A 24,817-nucleotide genomic window follows, 5' to 3' on the forward strand; every position below is an offset into this window, starting at 1 on the left:
TCTTTTCCTCTCTAATTAGTTATTCTGCCATTAATCAAACCAAAAAAAAAGTACGTAGGTCTCAGCCAACATTGAGCTGAAAAGATGAGACCCAACTTCTATTTCTAATCAAGATATTATTCATAATCCTTCCATGAGAGCTATCTGTGTTGACACATGCAGCCATTTCTGCTAGGTTACTTTGTATTTAAATGCGTCTGCTTATGAAACAGACTGATGAGCTCAATATTGGTAAGGTATACCTTCAGGACAACAGATGTGAGTTCCCATGTCTGCAATAACTCAGCAATATTTTAAATTAAAAAAAATTATTTTCTGCCCCCCAAAATTATTTTCTGCATGAGACTTTTGCCTTCGTGTACCATGTTTGTGCCTGGTGCCAGTGGAAGCCAGGAAAGGTCACTGGACTCCACAAAGTTGAAATTACAGATGATGGTGAGCTACTATTTGGGGGCTGGGATGAAACCCAGATCCTCTGGAAGAATAGCCAGTGCTCTTAACCATTGAGCCACCTTTTACCTTAGCGACTCTTTGCTTAAAGAGCCCCTGCAACAGCAGTAGCAGTACCAACAATGAAAGCCCCTTTCCCCGAGTTTTCCATATCTCACCCAGTAAGAAACATTCCAAGGGGTTGGGGATTTAGCTCAGTGGTAGAGGGCTTGCCTAGCAAGCACAAGGCCCTGGGTTCGATCCCCATCTCCGAAAAAAAAAAAGAAAGAAACATTCCAAAATTAAGATGCTTTTAGGGATCAAAAGAGAAGAGTTGGGGCTGGAGAGATGGTTCAACGGTTAAGAGCACTAGCTGCTCTTCCAAAGGTCAATTCCTAGCAACCACATGGTGGCTCACGACCATCTGTAATTGGATCTGATGCCCTCTTTCTGGTGTGTCACGGACAGTGTGGTCATATACATAGGATAAATAAATCTTTTTTAAAAAGTAAAAGAAAAAGAGAAGAGTTATTTCACACATAAAGTATCTTACAAATATTAACGATAAAAATGGATCAGAAGCCTGAATGTTAGAGCTGAGACTAGAAAGCTCTCAGATCCCTGTGACTTTGAAATTGGTGGCGTTTTCTTAGATTCAAGAGCAGAAGCAACAAGTGAAAAGAGGGTGGGGGGTAACCAAAGTTAAGAAGTTTCATGTGGGACTGGAGAGATGGCTCGGCAGTTAAGTGCACTGGCAGCTCTTGCAGAGGACCTGGGTGTGGTTCCCTGACCCACATCTGGCAGCTCACAACTGCCTGCGACTACAGTTTCAAGGACTCTGATGGCTTCTTCTGGCCTACATAAACTGTTGCACATGTAAAGACATGCAAACACACACACACACACATATAAAAAATAAATGTAAATATGTTAGAGCTGGAGAGATGGCTCAACAGTTAAGAGAACTTGTTCCAGCATCCAGCACCCTCTTCTGAACTCTGAGCGAGCTGCACACATGTGGTACACACACACACACACACACACACACACACACACACACACACACACACACAAACGCCAGTACATATACTTCAAAAAAAATTAAAAATCTTTAAATTTATAAAGGTAAACAGAAGCTGGAGAGATGGCTCAGTGGTTAAGAGCACCGACTGCTCTTCCCGAGGTCCTGAGTTCAAATCCCAGCAACCACATGGTGGCTCACAACCATCTGTAATGGGATCTGATACCCTCTTCTGACGTGTATGGAGTACTCATATACATAAAATAAATGCCTTGGGCTGGAGAGATGGCTCAGTGGTTAAGAGCACTGACTGCTCTTCCAGAGGTCCTGAGTTCAAATCCCAGCAACCACATGGTGGCTCACAACCATCTGTAATGAGACCTGATGCCCTCTTCTGGTGTGTCTGAAGACAGCTACAGTGTACTTATATATAATAAATAAATAAATCTTTAAAAAAATTTTAAAAAAAAGGTAAACAGAGTTAACAAAATTTTAATTACATTATTGAAAAGAAAGAGAGAAGGCCTAAATAATAAAATTAGAAAAGAGAATAAGGCATTAGAGTATTATTATTATCAATGTTGTTGTTGTTGTGTGGTGAGTTTGCGTGCATATGCCATGGCACACATGTTAAGAGTCATTTCTTGCCTTCTGCTGTGAATTCTGGGAATGGAATAAGTGCTTTGACCAACCAAGCCATCTCCCCCTGGCCCCAAGACACTACAACACATACCAAGGAAGTATGAAGGCTCCTAAGAGGCTCTACGAACAACTGCAAAAAACCTAGGGCAAGTGGATGACTTGCTAAGCAACCAGGCAAAGTCGAAGCACGGCTCAACAAAACCTAAGCTTGTGGCTCCACTCCTGTGGTCCCATCCCTTGGGAGGCAGAGACAGGAGGACCCAGTATTCAAAGTCACCCTCGGCTATGTAAGTAGCTTAAGATCAGCCTAAAATACTGAGAGCCTGTCTTTACAAGCTCCTCTGGGAGCCGGAGAGGGAGCTCAGCAGTCAGGAGTCCTCTCACAGAAGATCTGAGTTTGCTTCCTAGGCCTCCACCTCCCTAGTGCTTGAATCAGGCGCTCACCAGCAAGGGTGAGGAAAAGAACCTAGGGCTTCATGCGCACTAAGCAAGCTTCCCCGGGCTGAGCTACCTCCCAAACCCAAAGGAAACACAATAACCTTTTTAGATTAAAGTTTCCCTCTTTTACAGTCAAGGAAGTGAGTCCTGGCTGAATACGCATCTCTAGGTACTGTGGGAAAGAAGAAAGAGGGAGAGAGACTGGGAGCCTTGTTTTCCAGGCTCAACAAAGGCTGCTTTGAACTCACTGGTTCTACAGATTTTTATGGACTTTAAATAGATACTTGAGAGAGGCAGGTTTTAAAGCGGGTATGCAAAGTGAAAAGATTGAATTCACAAATATTTCCCCAAGGAACAGCTTGTGGAAGGACCAGTGGGGACCCCCAGCCAAGATTGGCTCAGCAGGGGTTCTGGAAGGGTTTTTCCTTTTTTTCTTTTTTTTAAAAGTCTTCTACTGAGAGACCAAGATCAGGGGATGCTACTCACTTCACTTCTTTAGGAAATGTATGAGTCTAGTGATTACGGGATCCACCGACCTTATGCACCCAAGTTCGGCTAGACTTAGTTATAATCCATGAGGAACCCCTACAGGTAGATATTTTTTAAAAGTCCAAAATGCAGTTTATATTAAGGGGGAACAAACTATTAACTGTGTTTTCATGGGAATACTTTTCTTTTTTAAAAAAAATGACATTCGTGTCTGTGTGTCTGAGTGTCTGTTTGGATGCACACAGATTCCATAGTGTTAGTGTGGAGGTCAGAGGACAATCTGAGAACTGGGTTTTCTCCTTCTATGTAGGTTCTGAGGAGGGAGCTCCTTTACCTGTGGATCTCACAGGAACATTGTCTTTATTTCCACAATTGCATTATTTACCGATTTCTCTGTCACTGTCACAGGACCCTATAGACATTTCTTGTTGGTCCGATGGCTGGGAAGAGACCATCCGATGGCATGGTCTCTCTCTTTTCTGCTGTCAAGTGATCCAGATGACTCTGGCTGCCAGTCATCTTGGCACTGGCCCTCACTTCTCTCTTGCCTATTGCTTTGCTGGTTTTACACCTAGAAACGAGGTTTACACATTTTTTTTTCTGGCCCTAGAATTTTATGGGGGTAACTAGCAAGACTCATCAGTTAGACCTAAAGAACACAAAGTCAAAAAGTAGTTGGAGGCTAAAGCCAAAAAACTTTTTTCTTTCTTTTTTTTTTTTTGGTTTTTTTTTTTTTTTTTTTTTTTGTTAAAGATACAAGTTTCCCAATGCCAGCTGGTGAATGTAATTGGTTCTCTGGTGGCATTATTCACAGCTCTTCCCTCTGTGTGCCTCTCTTTTTTTCTTTAGATACCTTCCATCTTGCTTGTTAAAAGCAAAGGATATTTCCGAGAATTGGAATTCATTAGTCTTCCTAACAGAGGGAGTCTATTTAGATCTAAATTGGTGGTTAGCAAATATACAGATAATTCCCTCACATTCTTATTTATCTTTCCTAGTTCCGGAGACTATGGAAACAGATGCCTCAACGTCTGGCTGGGAGGCTCTAGTCAATGGACTGGAGTACAAAGGTATCCGGGATTCAGGATTCGGAATCGACAAAACTCAATAGAAACAAATTGAAACTCTTCACTGTTGAGTAGATTATCTCCATAATCAGATTTCCCTAAGGTACTCATAATACTCAGAAATTCGAAGACAAGACTGTAGGCTGTTCCATAAACAAAACAGGAGGCAAAACATGAGAAGGGAGGAGAAGGAGCCATGATGGGAGCCAGGCTGCGAGTTCTTCATTCAGACACAAAGTTGCCAGCAGTACAGCTGCTGGCAGAGGCATCTGACAAGTTGGCTGTTCACAGAGGGAGCATGCTGGTTTGAACAGACTCTGCGAGTGATTTTTATCAGATCCTTCAGAACTGTGTGCTGGGTGGCTGCAACTAATGTCGTCTGAACTAGCTGGAGCAAGCGCATCAACATATAATCGTGACATTTATAAAGTGTCTCTGGAGTGACCTAATCATCAACAGAGATAACCTTAGAATTAGTGTTTTCCTAATTGCTAGCTATTTTACAGTATTGATCTAGCATCTTAGAAGTAAAATATATTACAATGCATGTGGCAGGAAATAATAAAAGTAACAAAATCTTTCCATCTGAAATCTTATAACAACCCAGGCAGCCGTGGCTCATACCTTTAATCCCTGCACTTGGGAGGCAGAGGCAGCTGGATCTCTGAATTCCAGTCCAGACCAGCCTGGTCTACAGAGCAAGTTCCAGGCCAGCCTGGTCTACAGAGCAAGTTCTAGGACAGCCAAGGCTACACAGAAAAACCCTGTCTCAAAAACAAACAAACAAAAACCTTATAGCAAATTAGGGACAGTAACTTTTGGTTGCAGTTGTTTCTTGACAGGGGGTCTCACGTACCCCAGGCTGCCCTCAAACTTCCTTTGTAGCTGAGATGGCATGAGTTCTTCATCCTCTAGTTCCTACCTTTAAAGTACCGGTGTTACAAGTGTGCCTGACTACACATGGCAAAAATGGGAAATTTGCCAACTGACTATGCCCAATGAGAAACACAGATTCAGGCCAGGTTTTGGGGTATATATCTGTCATCCCAGCACTTGGGAGGTAGAGGCAAGAGTATCAGGAGTTCAAGGTCAGCCTTGGCTACACTGTGAATTTGGAAGGTAGCCTGTGCTATCAGAGACCCTTTCTCAGAACAAGTAAACAAAACAAAAACAAAAAACATGGACTTAGGTGGATTGAAACAAGAAAGACATCATTGTTACCGTGGAGAGCTGAGAGAATTTTCGTTTAGAAGCTGAGGTTTGAAAGATTATAAAGGAAATAGACTGAAAAGCAAGGCCCAGCTTCCTCAAAATACTGAAAAATACAAGACAAGGCAAGGCTGTACAAAGGATGAAAGCAGAAGTATAAGAACCTTCCCAATATCTAAAAAAAAAAGTTGCTATATCCAAGTGCGATATAGTGACACGGGCTATGATCCCAATGCTCAAAGGGGTGGTTGGTGGCCAGACAGACAAGACAGCCCAGTCAGTAGTGTTTACCTTGTTGTCATACAGTGTTTGTTAGCTTGACACAAATCGGAACATGAGAAATTGCAGCTGAGGAAATGCCTCCATCAGACTGGTCTGTGGGCATGTGTGGGGTGTGTTTTCTTAATTGAGAATTGAAGAAGGATGTGGGTGGTGCCATCCCTGAGCAGGTGGGGTCTGGGCTGTATAAGAAAGAGAACTGAGCCGGGCATGGTGGTCTTTAAGCTCAGTCCTGGGAGGCAGACCCTGGTCTACATATCGAGTTCCAGGACAGCCAGGGCTGTGTGGAGAGACACGGTCAAAAAAAGAAAGGAAAAGAGGAGAGGATGAGAGAGAGAGGGAAGAAGAAATGAAGAAAGGAATGGTAAAAGGAAGGAAAGAAAAAAGAAAAGAAAAGAAAACTGAGCAAGCCTGGGGAAGCAATCCAGTAGGCTTCAGTTCCTGCCTCCAGGTTCCTGCCTCTAGGTTCCTGCCTTGGCTTCCTTTGATGTCGGGCTATAACCTAGAAGCCAAGCAAACTCTTTCCTCCCCAAGTTGTCTTTGGTCGATATTTTATCACAACACCAAAAAGCAAACGAGGACATTTATGAACATAAAGACCAAATTTCAATCCCCAAAACCTATGTTAAAAGAAACACATGCTAGAAGCAGTGGCTCCCTCTTATAATTCGAGAGCTAAGGGGACAGAGACAGGTGGGTTCCTGGCGCTCACTGGGGAGCCAGCCTAGCCTACTTGATGAGCGAGAGACTCTGTTTTAAAAGGAAGCAAATAAAGTGGACGGCCTCTGAGGATGGTAGCTAAGGGGCCTGTGAGATGACTCACCAAATAAAGATGTGTGACAGAAACCCTGACAACCTGGGATCAATCCCTGGGACCTATGGAATAGCAGGAGAAAACTGATTCTCACTTGCATATTGTGGCTCAAATACACACACACACACACACACACACACACACACACACACACACACACACACGGGGGGGGGGTGGAGAACAAATAAAAATATAATTTTAAAACAGGAATGGCAGTGAGGTTGCCCTATGGCTTCTGCATACACCCACAGCACCCCTATACAAATTTGCATACATGAACACGTGCGACAGAAAATGTACTCTAACCATGAGATAATCTAATCTAGCAGCAAATAAGACTACTTTACAACATGGTGAGGGCAGACACATCTTCAAAAAACTAATAGTGTTTCCTTACCTATAATGCATGACTCCACTGAATGAAATGATTTTACTTCCTTTTACCAAGGCAGGAAGAGCTGGATTATAAAAGTTCAATTTGATACACTTGTTCCAAAGGAAAATATAATATAAAGACTTTATATCTTTTTTTTTAAGATTTATTTATTTTGTGTGAGAACATTGCTGCTGTCTTCAGACACACCAGAAGAGGGTATCAGATCCGATTACAGATGGTTGTGAGCCATTATGTGGTTGCTTGGATTTGAACTCAGGACCTCTGGAAGAGCAGTCTGTGCTCTTAACCACTGAGCCATCCCTCCACCCTAACCTTATATCTTTTCTATATTTATCTGCAAGTAAACCTCTGAAGGGAAGGCTGAGAAACTATTTTAATCTTATAAAATCGAAAGGAGAAGGTTAAGGAAAGAGCTAAGAGTCATCCTAAGCCCTTCCCGGGGCTTATTATCCCCTGCTCTGGGATTTTGCATGACAGCTCTTATTGTGTGCCATTTATTTGTTTGTTTGTTGAAACAGAACTTCTTTCTGTCTCTCAGGCTGACTTCACACTCACAGGGATCCTCCTGCCTCAGCCTCCCAAGTGCTGAGATTACAGGTGTATACATCGTGGCTGTCATATTAGGTATCTTCATTCAGATCATGTTTACCCCTGGACTCTGGGAAGCAGAATGGTTATCATAATCCACCAATAACTACAGGGTAAGGAATGCTGTCTCTTGTAGCCAGCTAAAGCATCGGCTGCCAGAAATTAGGTCTCCAGAATTCTAGTTCAATAACCAATTAAAAAGAGACTGTTAAAAAGAGGGACCCTAGGGGCTGGGGATTCAGTGGTAGAGCGCTTACCTAGGAAGCGCAAGGCCCTGGGTTCGGTCCCCAGCTCCGAAAAAAAAGAACCAAAAAAAAAAAAAAAAAGAGGGACCCTAAAGGAGTGATCTATTAGCAGTGTGAGTCATACTAAGTCTTTGGTGTAGGAATAGCTCCTGGCATTAAATTTAACAATACTATCTAAGAGCATAAGGCTGTTACTTTTGCTAGTTTACAGGAAAGTCAAACTGAAAAAAGTGAAATTTAAGGGCCGGAGGGATGGCTCAGTGGTTATGCCTGCTCTCCCAGGAGACCTGGATTTGATTTCTGCCACCCACATGGTAATCCCTAAGTGTCTATAACTTCAGTTCCAGGAGATCTGATGCCCTATTCTGACTTCCTCAGGTTATAAGCATGTCAGTGATGCACACACAAAGACAATCCACTCATACACATAAAATACGAATAAATGAACCAAAAAATTAAAAACAAACAAACAAACAAAAGTGAAAGTTGTTGTTAAAAGGAAGAATTTGGGGAGTATCATTGATTGAATGAGTGAATGAATCTGTGTATCTTAGACTGGTGTTAAACTTGCCATGCAGGACTAGCCCTGAACTCCTGATGTTCTTGTTTCTGTCTCCAGAATGATGGGAATACAGCATGGGCCATCATGCCCATAATCAAGCCAAGCACTCAGCAGCCTGAGACAGGAAGATGGCCACTAGTTCCAGACTAATCCGGGCTGGATAATGAACTCTATTCAGGCCTGGGCTACATAGCAAAGTGCTGGTCTCAAAAAAATTAAAAGAAAAGAAAAAAAGAGAAAAAAAGATTCTGCATATTATCACTAAGATCTAAATAGAAAAAAAGGGTCTGGGTCTGGAATATAGCGCAGGGTCCCAGCACTGCATAAAACCAGGCGTGGTGGTACATACAGGTCTGTAATCCCAGCACTTGGAATATAGAGGCAGAAGAATCATGAGTTAAGGGTCATCCTTAGCTACATGGTAAATTCGAAGCTAGCCTGAGCTACGTGAGACCCTATCACAAATAACTGAAACAAAATATTAAAAATGCTTAAAGTGTCTTATTATCTTGAATATTTATTAAAAATGTGTAAGTTACCTGAGATAGGGAAGAATATAAGGAATAGAAGAATTAAAAAAAATCATTCTAGCTGGTAAATGAACAAGATAAAGTCAATTAAAATGGGTTTTTAAACCAGTAATGAATGAAAAATCAAGAACAATGGCCTAGAATACTACTGAGGAAAGAAGGGATAGACAGTCATTCCGCACTGCAGTGGAGACTCAGGGAAGTGACGTGGAGGGGCTGTTCACCTGTGTCTGCCACAACTACTGTCTCTTTGTGGTGGACTAAATAAATGTAGGGGTGGAGAGAGAGAGAGAGAGAGAGAGAGAGAGAGAGAGAGTCCTAGTTTCATAAAAAAAAAGTGCTGGATGTGGTGATTTTTGCCTGTAATCTCCATACTTGGGAGGCTGAAGCAGGAGGATTTGCTAAGACTTCAAGCTCTGTGTGGGCTACATGCTAAGAACCTGTCACAAAGCAAAACAAAAACAAACAAACAAAATGTATCAAAGGTCAAAAGGTCATGTGTTTGTGGTTCCATGTTTATTATTTCCTTGGAGAAATACCAAGCTTGAGAGCAGGGCTGGGGACACAACTCGATGTGTTACACTTGTTACAGAAGAGTGAGGACTGTGACTTGGGGTCCTAGAACCCACATAAAGCCAGACACATTAGCAAACTCTGCAATCACGGTTTTTCTATGGCGCAGTGGAGCCGGGCAAAGGAGCATTCCCCAAAAGCCCAAGGGCCAGGCATCTGCAGAGATGAACGGAGAGAGCCTGTCTCAAACACGGAGGAAGGAAACATCTAATACCCCTGGTTGTCCTCTGACCTGTATGCATGTGCTGTGGCATGTATGTGTCTACACACACATTCACAGTTTGTGGTCAACTCAGTGGGTGACATGAGTGGGATTTACTGGGGAAAAAAGACAGGGATACCAAAAACAGCACCAGAGAGCCCTGGGCTGGTGGCACATGAGTGCAGCTTTGCTATGGTGGTGATACACAAAGAGTACCACTAAGGTTTGCATATTGATCGTCCTCCAGAGGACAGTGTGTGTGCTTGCAAGTTTTACGCCAACTTGACACAAGCTAAAGTCATCTGTGAAGAAGGGTCTTAAGTAAGAACATGCCTGCAAAGTATTGACCTGTAGGCAAATCTGTCCGGTGTTTTCTTGATTGATGATTGATGAGAGGAGGGTCCAGCCAACTGTGGGTGGAGCCACCCCTAGACAGGTGGTCTTGTGTTCTGTAAGAAAGCAGGCTGAGGGAACCATTAAGAGCAAGCCAGTGAGTAGCAATCCTTCATGGCTTCTACAGCAGCTCCTGCTCCAGGTTCCTGCCCTGCTTGAGTCCTTGCCCTGACTTCCTTCAGTGCTGAGGTGTGACCTGGAAGTTGTAGTATTTAAAAACAAATCAAAACCCCTTTCCTCTCCAAGCTGCTTTTGGTCACAGCACTGGAAACCACAACTGAGATGTGTTAGAGGATAGGTCAGCAGTTTCATGCTATCAGAAGGACATTAAACCTTTAAAAGGGAGGGCCTAGTAAGAGGTCTCTTCCTCCAGGGATATGGCATTGAAGGGAACCTGGATCCCTCCTACTCTTCCCCGTGTGAACTGAGTGGCTTTGCTCCTGCATGTGTGATCCTGTGGTATGTACTGCTGAAGGCCCCAGAGCAATGAAACCCCTCGGCCAAGGAATGGAATGTCCAAAACCACGAGCCAAAAACAAACCTTTCTCTTGATACATTTTTCTGTTTGTCTTGTTTTGTTTTCGAGACAAGGTCTCAGATGAGTCCTTCTTCCTGTCCTCCGCAAACAATCTAGAAAACCCCTTTATGAATTCACGACAATCAAAGCCGAGGTTTTCTTTGCTTGTTTGTTTTCTGGTTTTCACATTTCAGACGGTAAAATGGTGGATCTTACTGGGGAGGTGCTCACAGCTACAACCCCAGACCTGGATGTCTATTTTAATTATCGATAACAATGGAAAAGATAAGTAAATCAACTTCATCTCTGGGAATGTAGACGCTGCCTAGCCCTAGCAGTTCAACTAGTCTCAGGAATAGACTTCTGGATAAAGTATGGAGGACAGGAAGAAGTTGGCTGTGGAGATATGCAACCTGTGATCCCAGTGCCCAGAAGTCCAATGCCCATCCTTAGCCACAAAGTGAATTTAGGGCCAGCCTGGGCTACATGAGACCCATCTCGATCAATCAATTATTCGATCAGCCAATCACTCAGGACCAGAACAAGCAAGGGAGGACAGTCCTTACCACATCCAATACAGCATGGACGCAAAGGTCCAGGTAGACAGTGGTGGCCTCAGCCCAGTTGTAAACTGGTCTGACCTCCTTGTGGTACTGCTGTAGCAGCTGCCTGGTGAGGCGATGCAGAGAGGAATTCCCAGGCTGAGGTGTCGCTGTGCCTAGAATACCTAGAAAGAGAAAGCTGGTGCTGAGGTGATGAAGTTAATGAGCATCTCTAGGGAGTTGTGGGTTGTAGAATCACATGGCTGTGACGTAGTGACTCTCTGTGCAATAGTCAGCTGACGTTGGTCGGTGTAAATACACAGCCAGCCAGTGGGCTCTCCAGCAGACAATGGCCCAAGTGCCCCGTGATGGCTAATCTCTCTGTTGCTAGTTTGAAACTCAGCTGAGGAATGGCCTCCCCCAGGCTGGCTTGTGAGCACGTTTGTGGGAGATTGTCTGGACTATTAATTGATGCCACAGGGGGACAGCCCATGGTAAGCTGTATCATCTATGGGCAGACGGGCCTCTGCCATTTAAGAGGGCAACTGATCCAGAGTGTGGGAGTGAGCCAGTAAGCAGTGTTCCAGTGTTCATGCTTCAGTTCATGCTGCTAGGGTCTTAGGTTCCTGCCTTGCCCTTTCTTGATAAGAGACTATAACCTGTAAGATGAGCAAAGCTGCTTTTGGTTGGTGTTGAGAAACCAGATCTTTTGGGTTTGGGACTCCACCTTAGAGAACCTTCCTAAGGTTGAACTTGAGTTAATAAAGTAGTTTCCAGGTTACCTGGCCTGCCCCCAACAAAACCTAGGTCTAGCACCAGTTTCCTGGTTATTCCCCGAACAAATCTGCACCTCAAGGTGACAAGCCCGCCCCTAACACTTCACTTCTCAACAACCACCAATCAGGAAGAAAACACCAATTGCGTCAAAGGCCATAGTGGTCCCCCAGTTAGATGTGTTCCAGGCTAGATATCCCCTTCTTGCCTCTATAACTGCTTGCCTGAAATTGGCCTCCCATTCTCCTGCATCAGAGACGTGGTGTGGCCCAAGCTCGAGCTCCTTGGTAGTCTTTTTGGGGTTCACAAACGCTTCCTGGCGCAATAGTGTGTTTGTCATGGCAACAGGAAACTAGACTAGGACATGCCCTCAAAAGAGACTGCATCATAAAGATACATAAATTAATCTTCAGCAAGGCAGGTCTGTCCCTACAGTTCCAAGTCACAGTGGCCATTCCGAGGCAGCATTCCATCTCTGCTCTTGTAACATACTCTATTGGTTTGATGAAAAAATTCGCCTATACCCTGAGCTCAAACTTAAACCCTATGTTGGTTTGTGTGTGTGAGTGTGGGCAGGTACAGGTTTCCACCTGGAGGACACTGGGTGTCCAGACCTGTCTGTCTTTGACTTGCTCCCTCAAGATAAGATCTCTCACTGAACACGGAGCTAGACTAGCAACCAGCAAGGCCACGTGATGCTCATGCCTTTGTCCCCTACAGTCCGGGAGCTGTAGGTGCATACATAGCTATGCTCTGCTTTTTTCATGGACGGTGGGGATTAGAACTTGGGTCCTCAGACTTTCAAAACAGAGCACTCTTACCCACTGAACCATCCCCTAGGCCTGTTTTAGTTTTGTTTTTGTTTTCTTTTTCTTTTGATTTCCTGGGTGTAATGGACAATCCATTGATCCTAAAGATCTGCATGGATTTCCACATGATGGAATTAATGAGAGTTCAATTCACACTTTTTTTTTTGTTTCCATTGAAAAAAAATCTATTTTCTCACACCATCTGTCTTTGAATAAAATGTGCTTGTCAGAAAATGAGATCTTTGCTTTGGGAAAATTCTCCCCGGCTTCAGGAAACAATCATTTCCTCTGGTCCAGGGATCTTGATTTGTTAGAGGAGTCATGATTGGTGTCGAGGCAGGGGAGAGCAAGCAAGAGGAACAAGCGAAGGGGATTGGAAGTGACAGATTTGCGAGGGCTCTCTCTGAATTGCAAAAAGATTATTTTGTTCACAGGCTTCGCCTGCCAACCCTTGGGGGATTTTGAAGCTTCGATAAGTCATTGGACTGAAGCAAATTGCACACCTCCTGACATGGTGTGGGATGAAAGCTATCTGCGGTGTCCTGCGTGTGGATTGCCCTATTTTGATGAGCTCCTGACGGTCTGAGGGATCCAGTCGGAAACTGGATGAGATCGCTACTCCCTGCACAACAATCCCATTTGGAGCCATCTCTTGATGAATGCAGTCACCTGCCACCTGCCACCACAAGCAGCAATTTCTGTGATTTATCAATGTGGGGGTGGGGGTGCGGTGGGGGTGCGGTGGGGGAAGACTCGAAGCCCCACCCCCCAAAAAAAACAAAACAAAAAATCTGCTGGTGGAGCTTAGTGGCGCCTAGTGGATGCTGGAGTTGCAGTCTGAGGCTGGAGGCGGGCAGTAGATCTGCTTTCATTACTACCAGAACTGGGAACTTAATGAACGTTTTAACTCCATGACTGTTCACCCACAGAGGAGCAGCTTAGGTTGGAAGAAGCTATTCAGGCATGCAGGATGGAGGTGGACGCCTTGCACGGGACATCGTTTAGTTTTTAAGGTTTTTGTGAATTGTTATTGTCAAAACGTGTGGTGTGACTGTCTACCTGAGAACATTTCTCAACGTTGTAACTCTCCCCACCCCACCAGGGAGGGGAAGTCGGGAACATCAAAACCGGCTGATCTCCCTACAAAGTTTGCTTTGGGCGGCAGCTTTTTTTTTTTAGCCTCTCTTGGGAACTCCCAATTCAAGTCTCAGTTGCAGAAGTCCTGAAATGGGCAGGATTCAACACAGGAAATCCGAGGTGGAATTAAAGTATAATCTGAAGGGATGTAGGCGTGTTCCCTTGTAGCCTGTGCTCGCAAGGACTCCAGTCTCTGCTTTCTTACCTAGGAAATCTCCTGTGGATAGAACCAGCCTTTCTAGAATGTGTTGGAAGTGTTGGGTTAAAAAGAGAAAGTTCTGGAAGCTAGGACTAAGAACAAAAGGAAAAAATCAAAAGCAAATGGAAGCAAGCTCACATGGAGCAGGGTTCTGGCATAAGCTGAGAGGAAATAAATTGCATTTCTACTATGAATGCAAATTTGCGTGAGGAGAAAGATCAATTACAGGAGAGAGATTAAGGATTTAAGTGACCATTAATTAGCAGCAAATGATGCCCCCTTGAAAGCTAATGTGACATTCACACAAGCGCTAAATGACTCAGAGTTCGAGGCTGTTTCCACAGACACTGATGGAAGCTATCGGCGGGCTCAGGAGAGATTCCCAGTCAACCCTGCCTCCTCAGATGCGATAACCGACTTCCATTAGTCACATGGATTGTTTCTGTAGAGCGGAATGTGTTAGGGACTGAACTACACAGTATTTGGCAGCGAAGGGATCTGAAAGGACAATAGGAATACAAAGTCAGGCATGGTGGCACATGCCTAGAATCCGAGCCCTCCAGAGATTGTGGCAGGGAATCACAAATCCGAGGCTAGCCTGGGCTACATACTGAGTTATATGCCAGCCCAGACTAAACAGAGTCCCTGTCTCAAAAACAGCAAAAGCAACAACAACAACAACAAAACATTCTTCCTTTTTCACTTGTTTTTGTTTGTTTGGATTTGATTTGGTTTGGGGTATGTATGTGTCTGTCTGTCTGCTGTATGTGTGTGAGTCTCTGCTGAGTGTGTGTGTGTGTCCCTGCTGTGTGTGTGTCTGTGTATGTGCATGTCTCTGTTGTGTGTGTGTCTGTGTGTGCGTCTGTATATGTGTGTGTGAGTGTGTGTGTCTGTATATGTGTGTGTGTCTGTGTGTGTAAGTATGTATGTCTGTATATGTGTGAGTGTGTGTGCCTATGTGTGTGTCTGTGTGTGTCTGTGTGTGTAAATGTGTCTGTATATGTGTGAGTGTGTGTGTCTATGTGTGTGTCTATGTGTGTGTCTATGTGTGAGTATGTGTGTCTGTATACGTGTGTGTGTGGATATGTGTGTGTGAGTGTGTGAGTGTGTATGTGTGTATGTGACTGTGTGTGTCTGTGTGTGTGCGTTTGTGTGTGTGTAAGGATGGCATACGTACTACAGCTGTGAGGACACAGCTGCCCAGGGAAATAGCTTACAAGTGAAGAGGCTGGGGTCAAAGCACAGCTGGTCTGCATTCAGAGAACCTCCTCTTAGGCATGACACTGTGGTGACCTGGCTGTCTACAAATATTAGGAACAGCACTGAGTAGGCCATTGGAAGGAAAACCTATACGCCGTGCACGGTCCGTTACTGAGCAGAAACAGACAGTGGTCTTCCAGAGCCTGTGCTTCGGGTTGGTAATATCTTACATTTGTGTTGCACATTACACTTCCAGTAACCAGTCTTCATGAATATTAAGGGTCTGGGGATGAGGGTCACTGGGTAAAGCACCTGCCTAACATGCATGAAGGCCTGAGTTCCACCTTTACAACCACACAAACAGGGTGGGGTGGTATATACTTTAATCTAGAATTTGAGAGACGGAAACAGGGGGTTCAGATTTCAACACGCAGCAACCCAGTAAGTTCGAGGCTAGCCTAGGCTGTGCAAGGCCCTGAAAAACTGCCTGAAGAATGAATTGACTTGTGTGGGCCTTGTGGCTGGCGAGCAGTGAAGCTGGAGGTGGGCTAGCCTCATCCCTAGCATACTCTCGGCACACAGAAAAGCTCAGTTCTGACGGTTACAAGTCAACTCTAAATTACTTAGTAAAATGCCTGGTTCTTTGTCATGAATGTCCTTAGCATGACTCCTGAGGAGGTCCTGGACATTCGACTCTGTTCTTGCCCCACTGAGAACCAAAATCCAACCTCAGTACAAAACATCAGAGAGAAAAGCTGGTAAAAAGAATTTCCTGAGTGTACTTGACATCGTTTATCTATTTTATCTTAGTTTCATGTTGGTGGTTATTTTCTGCAAAGAAATCCATTTGGCATTAATGAAACTTCCTCTCTTTCACTCTTATAATTAAGACGGGCTTTTATCCTGGAAGTTAAATGTCCAGGATTTATGTGGTTATTCTTCTTCTCTGCCAAATAGGAAGGAAAAAAATCATTTCCAACATTTTCTTCCTGAGTTGGTAAATGTCTAGCTCTCTAGCTACCGAATGCCTTTATTTGTCTCCATAACTGACTCGTCCTACTTCCGGTTTTATTTTAAACTTTGAGAATTCAGACCCAAGCTCTAGGAGAACCCTCAAAAAGGTAGAGAATAAACATAAGATGAACAGAAGTACTGTGCTAGGAGTCGCTGACAAAGACAGGTTTCCTTTTCTCTTTGTACACAGTTGGGATGAAGGAAAGGACGCATTACCAGATTAAAGAATGGGTTTTAAGCTGAAGGGATTTGCGACCCCATAAGAACAACAATGCCAACCAACCAGAGCTTCCAGAGACTAAACCATTACCCAAAGACTATACATGGACTGACCCTGGGCTCCAACTGCATAGGTAGCAATGAATAGCCTTTTTGGGTCACCAGTGGAAGGGGAAGCCCTCGGTCCTGCCAAGGTTAGACCCCCAGTGTAGGGGAATGTCAGGGTGGGGAGGCAGGAAGGGGTGGGTGGGTTGGGTGGGCTGGGTGGGGGAAGGGGACAACATTTGAAATGTAAATAAAAAAATCCAATTAAAAAAGTGGGTTTTAAGACAAAGAGAATGAAACATGCCCAGGTAAGGGTAGGGACAACCCATAGATTCTTGGTTAATCCACATTTTTAAAAAATCAGTTGCATCCTAACTAAAACAGTCGAATTCAGTAGAGTCAATGCCACTGTTGATGTATCGTTCCATACATTAAAACACACATAACCGCTAAAGTAGTTTCATAGAAATCGTGTACTTAAAACTTACATGCCTTTACATCTGCCTTCAGCAGTTAACTGGCCGCTTCCGCAGTTTCTGCAAAGCTGGATTCAAACACTGTGATATCAAAATGATACACAGCTGAGACGAATCCATGGGACTCTTCTCTGCTCTGCTAAAGGTTTATAATAAAGCCAAGGTTATCTGGGATCCTAAAACACATTATCTGTGCATATCTGAAAGAGATTGCCCCGAACAACATAAACCACCTGAGTGAGCTGGATTTCTTCAGAAGAGAACATTTTCCCGTGGAAGTAATGTTTTGGAGTGAATTTTCACCTGTGTAGACGGAGGTGGGGGGGGTGAGGGGGTGGCAGGGGAGTGTCAGAGACACATCACTGGTCTCTGCAAAGCTTCATAGGGCTAGCATTTAACAGATCATGAGTCCAAAGGAACAGATCTGAGGTGTTCCCGGCACAGTGTGGGCACTACAGACAGCGCCCGGCAGAATCATTCACAGGACTTACCTACGACAGCCACCAGGAGGCAGGACCACAGAAGAATCATCGCACTTGCCTATTGTTCTGGGGCAGGTACCAGAGACGAGCGATGACTGCGGTCGGGCGGTCGGGCGAGCGAGAGCACTGCTCGACCTTGCATCTCTCAGTGCCCCTCCACCCTCGTCTCCTGTCTGCTCACTTGTGGTAACTTTGGTGCGATTTTGTAAACATCCGACTGGACAGGCACATGTGCACCGCACAGAGGTTTGGGGATTAATGCCTTCACGAAGCCCACAAGCTTCTCCATTTGGCTGTGCCCTAGGATGATGGCCAAGACTCCATCTCCCTTACAGGAGCCAGCTAAGTGAATAATGCAATTTTAGAGGGGGCCCCAAGGAGAGGAAATTCCAGGCTAATATGATTTCCTTTCCAGCCTTTACCTAAGGCAATGTTCTTGCTGGCATTCAGGACCCTAATTTCATTAATAATTGAGATCCAGATTGTTGCCTTAAATCAGACGTAGGCAGGAACATCTTCGGTCTCTGGGAACAGTCACTGGGCTCTTGAGTTACAAGCAGCTAATGGGAACCTGGTATTGTCTAATGAGCATCAACTACAAACAATACAGTGGAAAGAGTGCTTTTGTTTCTGCTAGGCCCCTTTAATTAAGGGAAGCATTGATTTTTGATATATAGGAATGCTTTTTAAATTTTCACTGCGCACAGTCCACAAAGTAACTCAGACAAGATGCTTCTAGGCTTCTGGAAGATGAGAACTATTAATGTTTAACATCCTTCGATAAAAGTTTTTTTTTAATGTCCCTTTAAAATTATTTTTATTTCTTTATTTTGTATGTGGGGGTGGACAAGTGCTTTGGGGTACATGGAGACTGTGGGTCCTGGGGACTCAAATGGGGTCCCAATCAAACCAAAGTTGGATTGTCAGGCTTAGGGGGGAAGCACCCCTTCCCCATGAGCCATCTTGTGGCTTGTGTTGCTGTTCGATGGATTGAATATGGTTACTTTTTGTGACATTACCTTCTCTTCTCTGGCTACTGAGCAGGAGTCCCTCTAGTGTCCGTGTACCTGTGCACACCAGTGTGCAGACACCGCTTCCACATACACTAAGAAATAAATAAAATAATGTCCTTGTCGGGGCCCAGTGTAGCAGCTCACAATTATAACCTCAACACTTGAGAGGAGGAGGCAGGACCAGGAGTTCAAATCCAGCCTTGACTACAGGAGAGCTTGACTTCTGGCCAGCCTGAGCTACAGGAGACCTTGTCTCAACAAAGAAGAAATGAAAAGAAGCAAGCTAATCCCCCCATTAACAAACAGAGATAGTCCCCCCCCCCCTGGAGACCGAACCCAAGGCCTTGCGCTTGCCACTGAGCTAAATCCCCAACCCCTAGAGATAGTCTTTGATGTGGTAACTGCACACTAGCTAGTCAAGGCTGCAGCTAATTGGCTGTGAAAGAGTTGTGTGGCTGGAGGTGGGAGAGGAGAGCTCTCTCCACCAGCCTTCTGATTTTGTTGGTGAGCTTGGCTCACCAAGAATCGATCTGGCCCCTTCCTGTCTGCTCCTGACAGTTCTGAGAGTCTGCTTTGGCTCATGGGGAAGAATCTGGACAAGAGGGAGTACAGCTGGGTTGGTAGCGTCTTTCTAGGGGAGGGATTGGGAAGCCTCCCCTTGTGCAGAGGTTTGAACTGAGATGGTGATCCCCATGGTCTCTTGCCACACATTCTAGTGTGTCGTGACTCTAAGGCAGACCCTTCGGGAACATTCCCTCCCTCTTTTTCTTTGCACTTTCTCATGTGCCCATCTGTTACTGCAAGGCCATTGCTAATGATGTGTAATGCAGGTCCATTATGACCTTCGTTAGCTGATTTAACAGCAGTCTGGCGCTGCTACCTGCCACAGCTCTTGGCTGCAGCCTCCGGCCAGGAGTTTGCGTGGGTACCGTGTCTTCAGGAGAGTTTTCACTGCCTCAGCTCTCTCCTTTGTCTAACTCTCCCATATTTTACTCAATGGTTTTAGATTCTCAGCTAAACCTTTCAGTCCCCCAACCCTACCCCCAGCCTCCAGACTGCTTCTTACTACATAGATCGTTCTGGCAGGCTTGGAACTCATTATGTAGACAATTTTTTTTCATTGATTTTATTTTCTGTGTACGAGTGTCTTGCCTGTATTTGTGTGTGTATGTGCGTGCACTACAGGCCTGCCTAGTGCCTAGAGGTCAGAAAGGGTGCTGCGTTCCCTGAAACAGAATGGTGATGGAACACCTTGTGGGAGTTGGGAACTGAACCTGGTTCTTTGGCAAGAGCAACAAGTGCTGTAGACCATGGAGCCAACTCTCCATGCCTCTCAAATCAGTACATTTAAGATGCAAAGTTGGAGTCAAGAGATGTGTGTGCATGTGTGTGTGTATGTGTGCTGAGGCTATAGGCCCGTACCTCAGAATCCTCAAGGAATAACACTGGGGCAAAGTAAGCCAAAACCTCAAGTAAGGCTTGAGTCTGCCATTCTCTAGCAGCAACTCAGGCCATGCCCACCACCATTAAGAGAATCGCAAGAAGAATATTCTTTCAGAAGCCCCTCTCCACAGCTCCAGAAACCCCTGTACCATGCTTCTCCATTTGTGAGCAGGACGTGGCACCTCTTAGATGGACCAATGTCTTCTGGAAGAAGCAGGGAGAGAGTGCTTATTATGCAAACATAATAAGGAAGTGTTTATTATGCAAACGGCGACTGAGTTATGTGTCCTTTAAGACTACTAAATAGTTTTTAATTACTGCTATATCAGTAAATCCCATAAATATGCAAATGCAATTAGTTCACAAAATAGGCCTTAAATATCTTTATTCCTCTCCAACAAAGTTCTTTGAAGTTAATCGCTAACTCTCTTTGTTCAGTCCCTTGGCAGTTGGGCTAAAATTGACAGGAATTTTGACAGATGTACATATACTCAAGGAGAACCAAGGTTTCTGAGCACATCTGGTCCTGCTGGAGGGAGGAGGAAAGCGGACCGAATCCGTGTCCACTGAGTCCGCCCACCCCTCAGCGCCCCTGCAGGCCCTTCCTTGTGTTGTTGCTTTTCCTTTGGCTTGGAGATAGCATCTTACCCTGTAGGCATTGACCTCACAGCCATCCTGTGGCCTGAGGATGGCCTCGAACTCCTGATCCTCTCGACTCTGTTTCCTGAATTACAGGTGTGCTCCACCATACCTGGTGCTGGTGACCAAACTCTGTTGATCTGTGAGCGTTAGGTAAGCACTCGACCAACGGAGCTACACGCCACTTCCCACCCCATAGGTCATTATCATTACTCCACGAAATAAATATCAACCTCACTACTGAGACGGCACGTCAAATCCAAGCTCACACTCTCTGTTTGGAACTTGAATTTAATAATACATATTTTCTGGTTATTAACGAGTCTGTTCGTTAGCACCGGCAGTCATGATGGTTTGTGCCTATAGTCACAGCTCTTGGCATACCAATTCAAGAAATTACAGCGGTTCAAGGCCAGACTGTGTTACAATGCCCCTAAGATATACATACCCACAGGCCAAACCAATATAGGCAACCCTTCATTGAATGTCTCTTTCCAAGTGTTCCTAGGTTGTGTTTAGTTGATAATTAAAGCTAACGTCACACCATGGAGATTGCAAAAGTGGTCTTGTTTGTCTCTGTAGTTCTAGCACAGAACTGAAGAATACTCAGTAAAAATCCAGAGGGGTTGAAGGAAGAAAAAGTGAGCAAACCAAAAGAAAGGAATTTTGGCTTATTCATGAAAGGGCATACTTAGAGGGACCCAGCTCTCTCAGAACCACACCCAAGATGCTATCTTTTTGCCACTATTTCATAAAGCACGAGGAGAAGGATGGCTGGGATTTGAGCCAGGCTGTTATTTGTTGGGCTCAGTAAGCACACAGCACTTAGGGTAATAGAGAGGCAGAGACACAGGCATAGGTGGATGCCACCTCTCTTGGGTTCCCGGAGATTGCCTGCATTCCAGGATCTTACAAATCCTTGGGAGTAAGATGAACTCTAAGACACAGAAGGAACTAGGCCAAGTGTGCTACCTCAGTCACTCATCCCGCCTACGTGGGAAGGTGAGGCAGGAGGACTGTCATGAATTTGAGTTCAGACTGGGCTATGTAGTTGAGTTCACAGCAAATCAGAGCTACACAGGAAGACTCTGCTGTAAAAGAGGATGGTATAGGGGTTGGGGGCTCAAAGATGACTTGGTCAGCCAAGTTCTTGCCAGGTGAAATGGTTTGAATAAAAATGGCTCCCTTAGGCTTGTATGTTTGAATGCTTAGTCATCAGGGAGCGGCACTGTTTGAAAAGGATTAGGAGGTGTGGCCTTGTTGGAAAAAGTAAGTCAGTGGGGGTGGCTTTGAGGTTTCAAAAGCCCATACCAGGCCCTGTCTCTCTCTGTCTCTCTCTGTCTGTCTGTCTGTCTCTCTCTGTCTCTCTGTCTCTCTGTCTCTCTCTCCATACACACACATTTTCTTTCCCTCTCCCCCTCCCTCTCTCCCCCTTCCCCTCCTTCACACACACACACACACACACACACACACACACACACACACACACACACAGGTACACATACCACACACAGAGTTCCCAGTACCTGCCTGTGCTCTGCTATATCAGCTCCAGGTAACTGCTTAGACCTCCTGAGTCCTGTACAGGCTTAGTGGCTATGCTGCTCAGACTGGAGATTGGGAGGTCCTTATAAGCACTGGGGATGCTCTCCTGACCTGTGGTTCACTATTGTGCACTGAACTTTCCACGTAGACTCATCTAAAGGTTCTGTGCAGAGATGTGGTTAATCCCAGCTGCCTGAAGGATTAGGATTTGGATTTCTGGTTATTTTCATCTCTGCCTTAGACTCCATATTGAGCAAAGCCTTTACAGAGCCTTTTGTTGTTACTGCTGTTCCTATTGGTATCTCTTACTTATTTTTAAAGATGTATTTATTTCATGTATATGAGTACACTGTAGCTGTCTTCAGACACACCAGGAGAGGGCATCAGATCCCATTACAGATGGTTGTGAGCCACCATGTGGTTGCTGGGATTTGAACTCAGGACCTCTGGAAGAGCAGTTAGTGCTCTTAACTGCTGAGCTATCCCTCCAGTTCCTTTTAAAGTAGTTTTGTTGTTGAAAGGCTAGTCTGTAACTCGTGTAGACCAAGCTAACCTTGAACTCAGAGATCTGCCTGCCTCTCTCCTGAGTGCTGAGATTAAGGTGTGTGTGTGTGTGTGTGTGTGTGTGTGTGTGTGTGTGTGTAGGCTAGAGAATGTTGTGCGTGCTATGTCATCACTCTCAGCCTTGTTCCTAACAGACAAGATCTCTCAATGAACCTGGAGCTGAGTTATTTTGGGGAGGGCAGAGGATCCCCTCCATCACATTCCTGGACCTGGGAGTGTAGGTAGATGTGGCTACACTTGACTCTCAGGAGCTGGCAGTTCAAATTCAGATCCTTGTGTTTGTGAGACATTGCCCCAGCCCTATTTTTAAGAAATTTGTTATCTGGATATATTAATCATATAAAACAGATTTTATTATGATACTTTCATATGTGTATATATTTTGATTATATCCATCCCCCAACGTTCCCCCCCTCACACTCAGGTTGGAGTTTTGTTATTGTTGTTGAGACAAGGTCTCACTTTGTGGCCCAGTCCCAGGCTGACCCGGAACCTGCCGTGAGGTTGTTCTGCTTAGTTTCATGTCAACTTGACACAGAGTCATCAGAAGCCTCATTTGAGAAATTGTCTCCATAAGACAGGGCTGTAGGCAAGCCTGCAGAGCATTTTCTTAATTACTGATCGATGGTGGTGCCGTCTCTGGGCTGGTGGTCCTGGGTTCTATAAGAGAGCAGGCTGTGCAAGCCATGAGGAGCAAGCCAGTAAGCAGCATCCCTCCCTGGCCTCTGCCTCAGCTCCTGGTTCCAGGTTCCTGCTCAGTTTGAGTTCCTGTTCTGACTTCTTTGATGATGAACTGAGATCTGGAAGAAGTGTAAAACAAATAAACCTTTCCTCCCCAGTTGCTTTTGGTTATGGTGTCTCATCACAGCAAAAAATAAGGATAAGACTGTGGTGCAGGCTGTCTTCAAACTCGTGGCTATCCCCCTGCATCAGCTGCACAGCTTCGAGGGTCACAGGCCCAAGCCATGACACTGAATTTAGAGGCTGCTTTATTTACTTCTCTATTCCTCCTCTCACTAGGTGAGAAATTGTGCAGAACATGAGAGATGGAACAAGCAGAAAGCACCGTGGACCGGGATGGAGGCTGAAAATAAGAAACTTTCCTCAGATGCCTGAGGAAAATAAAACAGCCCGAAAGATGGATGGACTCCCAGAAACGGTGGAAGTAGATAGGAGGGAGCCAGACAAGGCAGGGTAAAGTGGCCTTTGCAGCCAGACGCAGTGACATTCACCTACAATCTCAGCCTTTGGGAGACAAATGCAGGCAGATCGTTTAAAGTCTGAGACCAGTTCTATAAGGCAAGTTCAAGACCAGTCTGGGCCACACAGAGAACATAGGACAAGATCCCATCTTGGGTGGGGCAGTGGACAGGAGGCTCAGATATAGCTCAGCTGGTAGAGTGTATAGAAGCCTGTGGTCCATCCCTGACACTACAGAAATTGAGAACCATAGCACTTGCCTGTAACCGCAGCACTGGGATAGAGGTAGAAGAAGGGTTAAGAACTCAAGACCATGGACAGCTACATAGAGAGCTGGGGGCCAGTAGAGTCTATAAGAGACAGGGGTGGGGAGGGGTGGGGGGGTTGGTTTGTTTATTATTTGTTTGTTTGTTGTTGCTTGTTTTGTTTTGAGAGTGTGCCCTTTGTTCTGAGTCCAGGTAGGATGGGGACAGCACGCTGTAAGATGAGAACATGGGGTCACGAGCACATTGTAAAACCGTGGGCAGATTAATTCCGGACTCACATTAGTTGAATAGATTCACAAGTTCATGACACAGAGTGCTGACAGGACTTAAAACAGGAAACCGAAATATGGTATACGTCTGTGTAAGCGCTGAGATTATAACGCTGTCTCCCAGTGCCCTGGAGCAATTATCCTAAACGGCACAACAGCTGTATTTGCCCCGTCGTTGCCCGTGGCTGAAATTGACACTGTCATTGCTTCAGGAGGAAGGCTTGGCACTAATGATAGGGGGGCTGACTATGGCTGGAGTGTGACAGACCTCTAGTTAGGGCCCTTAAAGACTGGGGAAAAGAGTTAAAAAAATAAATAAATAAAGCTCTCAGGAAGCCAGTCTGAGGCGATGGATGTAGTTAGAGCGCCACCTTGTGGTGGCCCTTCTGCTCCCGTTAGCAAATTCTGTGCAGTGAGAAAACTGTAGCCAACCTATTCCAGATTATTTCTATCAATTTGCTTTTCTTGGCTTTTTGAGGAAAAGTCTCACTGTGCATCCCTGTGTGGCCTTGAACTTGGGGTGACTCTCCTACCCCTGCCTCCCAAGTGCAACAACACACCACTCTTTAAATAGGCTTGTTTTTGT

At 45.0% G+C, this 24,817-nt stretch overlaps 1 protein-coding gene across 1 annotated transcript in view; it reads right to left on the reverse strand.

Moving 5' to 3' along the window:
* Htr3b (5-hydroxytryptamine receptor 3B) overlaps positions 1 to 17,373 on the reverse strand; it is a 29,155-nt gene extending 11,782 nt beyond the window's left edge. Inside the window, 2 exon segments of the mRNA NM_022189.1 lie at positions 10,962 to 11,122; positions 17,302 to 17,373. Coding sequence (NP_071525.1) covers positions 10,962 to 11,122; positions 17,302 to 17,341 — 201 coding nt within the window. The 5' untranslated portion in view covers positions 17,342 to 17,373.
* Positions 17,374 to 24,817: the final 7,444 nt, after the last annotated feature.

This window comes from Rattus norvegicus, chromosome 8 (genome assembly GCF_036323735.1).
Source record: "Rattus norvegicus strain BN/NHsdMcwi chromosome 8, GRCr8, whole genome shotgun sequence".
Lineage (NCBI taxonomy): Eukaryota > Metazoa > Chordata > Mammalia > Rodentia > Muridae > Rattus > Rattus norvegicus.